Source organism: Etheostoma spectabile, chromosome 6 (genome assembly GCF_008692095.1).
Source record: "Etheostoma spectabile isolate EspeVRDwgs_2016 chromosome 6, UIUC_Espe_1.0, whole genome shotgun sequence".
Classification (NCBI taxonomy): Eukaryota; Metazoa; Chordata; class Actinopteri; order Perciformes; family Percidae; genus Etheostoma; species Etheostoma spectabile.
Window position 1 is genome coordinate 12,957,048 of NC_045738.1, and position 7,207 is coordinate 12,964,254.

Consider the following 7,207-nt stretch of genomic DNA (forward strand, 5'->3'; position numbering starts at 1 on the left):
TGTGCACTAACCACTACACCACCAGTGACATCATGATGTCATCAGATTCATTGATACTTAAAGCAATTGCTAGCTGTGGCCATTCAGTTTAGAACTCCAATCTTAAAAAAGTTGACCCTGAGTCAGCTTCTCATAGCCTCCCACATGTACGCACACTCATATGCAAATATCCAAAGTTAAAACTGCAACAGCATAATGTTCAACCTCGACTGTATGCTATTTGAATACAGCTAGTTTTTTCTATTACCTCTACAACCACAGGTGTTATGCAGTAATGCATTACTTAGTATGTGTGACAGTAATGTGTTTAATGTGGTAAACGTTTTTTCTTCTTTTGTTGTAACAAGCAGTGCAAGTTTAAAGTTGGTAATTATATTACAGTTATGTCTCAGTGGAGAGACTGGTCCAGGATATGTTAGCTTGGCACAGGGGTTGGAGCTTTGGGAGACCATTAGCTTTCAAAACAAATAGGACTCCTGATAACTCTAGTGAAGTTGTCCTAATCACATGTGTTACATGCAGCTCCTAAGGGACTGTGAAACCTGCACACACCACAACAACTATAGCTCTAACTAACACAATGAGTAGAGTGCTAGTCTTAAACACATTTAGTTTAACCTGAGGTGTTAAAGGGTATTAAAAATGAGGAAGTGAGAGGAGACAAAGAATCGAAGCGCAGGCACCGGGAGATGCTATAAAAAGAAAGGTGAAAATGGAGCGTAAAAAGGTCCACAGGAGAAGATGACATGAGAAGAAAGTATAAAAGGAGCTTGGAGAGGGAGCCAATGGCAACAGAGGGCTGCATCCTGACAAATTATGAGATGGATGGTCAGAGGGCGGAGATGGTGTGAAAGGCTTGGCAGGATGTAAAGGAGGCCAGATGAGAGAGAAATAGGGTGTCAGATGTGCAGAGGGGAGACGAGTAGAAAGAGTGTTAGTACAGGTAGAGGGGAGACAAGAAGAGATGGTGTGCTGGGAGATGAAGGGAAGGAGCAGGCAGACAAAATGAATTGGTCATGAAAGACGAGAAGGCATAGCAGACAGGAGGTGCGAGGATTACAGAGACATCTTGGCGAACAACGCCGTGTGTGTATGTATGTGTGGTGTGTGTGTGTGTGTGTGTGTGTGTGTGTGTGTGTGTGTGTGTGTGTGTGTGTGTGTCTGGCTGAGTGTCATGGCTCATGCTACCCTGGCCAGATTACAATCCTGACTCATCTGGGTTTAAATCCCTCAGGACGTTTAATTAAACCTCTTTCTTGCTTAGTCACACACACACGCCCTCACACCGATCCCACACACACTAACAAAATCTCTCACTGTTCCTCTCTTTCGAACATGCGCATATTTAAGTGTACTCCCACACACATTAATTCCTTCAAACGCTAACACACGAGTAAGCAGGCAATTAAGCAAATGACGAGGCTCCATCTCTCCTCCTAATAAGAGACAAACAATGAGTGTACCCATCCACCAAAAGGAAATGGCATATAATTGGTCATTAATACTTAACCGGTAGTTAGCAGGACCAGAGAGCAAACGGGAGGACGACAAGGGGACCACAATGTGTGTGTGTGTTTGTGTGTGCATTTATGTGTGTGTGTGTGTGGGTGTGGTGTGTGTGTGTGTGTGCGTGTGTAGTCCAGCGTGAGATGAGGGTCAGACTCCAGAATGGCCTGATGTCCATCTCTCACTGTCACATGTGTGAGTGTAACACACAAACACACACACAGTCCCCAACCAACCGTTACAAAGCTTTAATGAGGATATAGCCAATACACTTCTCAGCCAGTCCCCACGTGGGATTTCATTTAAATCATCCCACACACACACACACACACACACACACACACACACACACACACACACACACACACACACACACACACACACACACACAAACAACACACACACACACACACACACACACACACACACACACACACACACACACTTTGGCTGAGCACTACTGGGGAGTTTAAGTGGACTTGATGCCCACAGACAGACGGACCATCTAGGGGAGGGTTTAACAGCTTAGGACCCAATACCCTTCTGGAAAGTGCACAAAGGGCCGTGGACACGCTAGAAAAGACTTTGTTTCAAAGCTGGCTCTTAAAAGTGTTGACTGCAGATTGGGTTTAGAAGCTCTATCACACACAGAGCTACATACAAGTCTATGATATGTCCACATTTACACTCTTCTAGTAGTCTCGCTTTGCCAGACCTTCCTCCACAGCACTGCAGAGGAGAGTCTGGCTAGTCCACGCAGCATTCTAGGATGGGAGAAAAATGTGCTGTAGTTTATTGGCGTTTCTTTAAACCAATCACAATCATCGTGGGTGGTGCTAAGCACCGGCCAGAGTCAGGGTGCCTCTGCAGAATAGCCTCGGGAAGGAGCTTGTTTTTAGCCGTGCAACAGAAAACTCTAGCTGAAGATTAACAGAGATCTGAGTAGCAGTTAACCATGGTCTTCATAAATCCACCAGAGTTTAAAATACCAACACAAAGAAAGTTTCAGGTAGTAGAGGACATCGGGACGAAAAGAGTGAAATCTGGCAGAATTTCCGTTGGCAACGGAGCAATCTGGAAGTGGAACGCCGTGGATACAGACTACTCTTCTAGTAAACTCTCTGCCTTCTTCTTAAGCTCTTTTACTCTCTGTCCTTTATGCATAAAAATATAGATCAGGTTTTTTTTATCCATCTGTTAATCATTAAATGTCAGGTGATACCACAGATAAAACTCTTCTGGTTGAGATCAAACACCACACTACATCTTTGGCACTATGGTGTCATGATAACGATAACTACATGATAACAATATCCTGATTGGTTTATGATACTGGAAATATACATGTGATATATTAGAAACCCTTAGTTTGACATCAATTTTAATTCAAGGGATGATGCATTTGGGATTACATGGCCCAAAGGGGGCCTTCGTCAGTTGAAGGACAGTATGTGGTCACACTTAATTTTGATAGTCTTTTTTTTTTATTTCCCACGGAAGAATTGATAAGGTTGCTGTTCAGTTCTAAGGATGTTTTTTCTAGAACCAACCAAAATATCTTGTAGTAATTATAGGGAATATAGTAAAGATGGAGGAGATTAGTTGTACTTAGTAATTACTTGAAGTTTCTAAGAAAGGCCCCTGGAATAATGGGATGGTAATTATATAGAAAGAGGTCAACTTTGTGTTCATTTTAACAACACATAATAAAGAGAGAAGATCTGTTATTGGCAGCTGGCTATTTTAAGATGGAAGAAGCTCTCACAAAATGTTTCTTTTTATCTCTTTGAAACCTGTATTAAGAGGTGATAAAGTGAATATGCTCTCCTTATAGTGATGCCCTGCTTTACTCTCACACATTTGGTAGCCATCAAGGACAACTACTGTTGCGGCCGGTGAAAAACTCCACTGGAGCAGGTAGGTTCACAAGAGTTTTGAGAAATTTCAAAAACCAACTTTTCAGCTTTGGGCCCAAACTGTCTCTTTACACATTGCTCTGGGACAAATTTGGGCCTCACTCTCAGAAAACTGAACTGAACTAAATCCAGCACCAATCTTACCCTCCAAACAGATTGCCAGAATGAAAATAGAGCCATGAAGCCTTGTAGCTGTCTGTGCAGCTATCAGCTATTTAAGTTAACCTGAATCAAAACAGTTTTACATGAATACTTGCAGTCCATTAATGTGTTTTATAAGTATTGTGTTTAAAAGCAGCTCAGTCTCGGGGCAGTTTGTGAAATGGTGACGTTATTTAATCTCTTGATTAGATGTGTGGTGTTTCGTTTGCCCGTTTGATCTATTGACAAATCAATAGATCAAAATAACGTGACTATTTCACGAACTGCCGTGAGACCGGGTTGCAGCAAGGGTTGACGTTGAACTTGGCAAAATCCTGCATGTCAATCAAACGCTTTCTGTGTATCTTTAAGCCGATTTGTCAAGAAAAGCTTTGTTACGACAAACCTTTTATGCTTTCTAAATATTTTGTTAGGAATTCATTATGGAACAAAAGAAAATGCATAATTACACGCAGAAACAGACACACACAAATGCACACAAAAGCAGACACACACACACAGAGATAGAAACAAGACAAAGGACCAAACACATGTGGCAACAGAAGCAAGAAGGCCGCAGCACCAGCCTACAGCATGGCCTTTAAACAGTCAGCAAGGCTGTACCAAGTGTTCAAAGTTTTTCTGGCGCTCCATTTACGCAAGCTGTTGACAGTTCCAAATATACAACATCCAAAAAAGAAAGGGTCCATGTACAAACAGACACATCATGAGACGATTTCAGACATGTGAAGATAAGTGCCCCGAGCCTTCAGTGGGCCGAAAGGGCATAAAGGGCAGTTAATTACTTTCATATGATGCATTTTCACAGGGGTGAGATTTGTCCTATGAATGAAATTGTAGTGAATCTGCTGATGATCTGGATTGCGTAATACTTCTGGAATGTCAGACCATAAATCATGCCAGTCAAGATTGACGCTCAGGTCTGGACATGATTTGACGCATTCCCAGACCTTCTCAATAGGAAGGGCAGTGTGGCCAGATATTACCAAAAACTGATAAAGCCTGGATACCATACCACAGGTTTTTGGCTGCATAGCGAATACTTTCTCTCTGCCAGGAGACACCGTATGCCTTGAGTGCTGATCTTAATTGAAGGTAAAAGAAAAATGAGGAACGTGGCAGACTGAATGCTTTTTGTAGGTTGGGAAAAAGGTAACAAGCCAGTCTTGCTAAAGGTGTCTTTTAGATAATGAACCCCCCTGTTCCCATTGTGGGGCTGTTACAGGCCTCCCATCAATCAAGAGTGCTGCATTGTTAAATAAAGGGGAAAATGTGTGCCAGTGACATGATATATGGCAATATGTTTCAGCCAATCTCCAAGTTTTGATGAGATGAGAGATAGGGCCAAAGTGTAGCTGGCACTGTTTGTTAGAGATACTGGCAAAAAGAACATCACAGAGTGACCAAGGTTCTGTCAAAACACTTTCTAAGGTACACCAACAAACAGACATATCTGGGTTGAGCTGGGAAAGGAGGGGCCTTAGCACAAAGGACCAAAAATAATGTTTAAAGTTGGGAACTGAAAGATAGCCATCCACTTTCCTCCACTGTAGTGTAGACATCTTAAGTTGCGGCCGTTTACCTTTCCAGATTAATTTAGAAACTGCTGATTGTAATTTGTGCCAATAACCAGAAGGAGGGGAAAGAGGTAGCATAGCGCTCACAAAGTTAATCCTGGTTAAAACATCCATTTCAATCACAGCGATACGAGCTTGAATCGATATGGGGAGACCCATCCATTTTTCCATATCTTTCAAGATGCTGTTCAGAGGAGCAGAATAGTTATGCTTAACAATCTGGTTTAAGCAAGGGAAAACCTCAATACCTAAATATCTAAACTGTTTAACAATAAGGATTGGGGATTAGTAGGGATAATGGAGTTGTGGGCAGATTCATTCAAGTGAAGTAATGCAGACTTTGACCAATCACTTTTAAAGCCTGATAAGCTAGCATACTTCTGTCATAAAGATAGAAAATGAGGAAGAGACTGAGAGGGGTTTTCTAAAAATAAAAATAACGACCATAACATCATCCGCAAATAGAGAGAGGTGATGCTGTGTATTACAAATGCATATTGCTGACACCATAATCAATTGGTGAATGGCTTGAGCCAGAGGATCTAAGGAGAGGACAAATAGTACAGTACAATAGTAAGGGGCAGCATTGGCGTGAAGATCTAGAAACAGGAAACAAAGATGACAATATGTATCCGGTTAAGACTCAGGCTTAGTGGTTAGAATATAAAACTTTAATCATACCAATGAAAGTGTTACCAAATCACCTCTAAGATTGACCATAAAAAAATGACCACTCATTGCATCAAGAGATAGAAACAACATTGGGGTCTTTCTGTCTCCTGCAACATCCACAATGTGGAGAAGTTGTCTAACATTATCTGCTGCCATTCTCGTTTTTATTAATCCAGTTTGGTCGGAGTTTACTAATTTTGACATATGGTACTCCAAACAACGGGCTAGAAGCTTTGCAAAGATTTTTAAAAAGAGTTTAGCTGGCTCAGGGATAGATAGCTAGAACACTCTGTAGCATCCTTATCATTTTTCAAGAGTAAGGAAATCATCAAGGATTTATTTATTTCAACAAGGTAAATTCTAATATTACCATCTGAATATTCAATAGCGGTAATATCTACAAAATGGTCACTGGACCTAATTCTCATGTCAAGTAAATGACTAGCTCTTGTGCCCTGGAAATAATAGCACTGTCTCGTTCTATGGATGAGGAATACAGATTTCTGTTTCAGAATGTTGTTCAATTCTTTCTTGACTAATGATTGTTCTAAAGCTATTTGATCAGTAAAATTATTTTTGCAACAATGAATCTGGTGAACTTAGCTTCAAGGTTTTGTAGTTGAAGTGACGTAGCTTTGTGCGCATTAGAGCAATAAAGTATAGTATTGCTCTCAATAAAACCTTTTATCACGTCCCACAATATCCTTGGGTCTTCTACAGAACCAACATTAATTTCTGCAAATATTAGGAATTCTGCAATAAACTGAGTGATGAAGGATTACTTTTTCAGTAAAGAAGTACTGAACACCATCTAAACCGCATGTTGAGAAAGTTGTCCAAGTCTGGTGGCGCAAAGGACCCCTTTATGGTCAGACAATGCCATTGGAAGTAACACCGCTTTATCAATTAAATTAAATAATTCAGGGGATGCAAAATGAAAATCTATCCTGGAAAAAGATGTATTTCTACCTGAGTCAGATTCATATCTTGATGAAGGTGAAGCTGAAAAATTCCATTTCTTTTTCAACCCACAAAAAGTAATCAAACTTTCTTAAACACTGATCTCAAATATACACATACGTATACTGTATATATACTGTATACATATTCAGAAGACAGCAAAGGTCAGTGCCCCAGAGTCAGGTGAAATGAGGTTTCTCCCTTAGCTTTTTTGTTATATTTCTTTGTTATCTTCACTGTCAATACTAATATTGTGCTGTGCAGCAGTAACCTGTTTGTTTATGTACAGTATGTGTGCATGTGACACACACACACACACACACACACACACACACACAGACAGACAGACAGACTTACAGAGGGTTCCCAGTGACAGAGCAGGTGAGGATGAGCGAGTCGCCCTCTCGCAAAATG

At 40.9% G+C, this 7,207-nt stretch overlaps 1 protein-coding gene across 1 annotated transcript in view; it reads right to left on the bottom strand.

Moving 5' to 3' along the window:
- The window catches only part of cadm4 (cell adhesion molecule 4), a 41,798-nt gene that overhangs the window by 12,276 nt on the left and 22,315 nt on the right, over nt 1–7,207 (bottom strand). Inside the window, 1 exon segment of the mRNA XM_032519503.1 lies at nt 7,151–7,207. This exon segment is cut by the window's right edge and continues 14 nt beyond it. Coding sequence (XP_032375394.1) covers nt 7,151–7,207 — 57 coding nt within the window.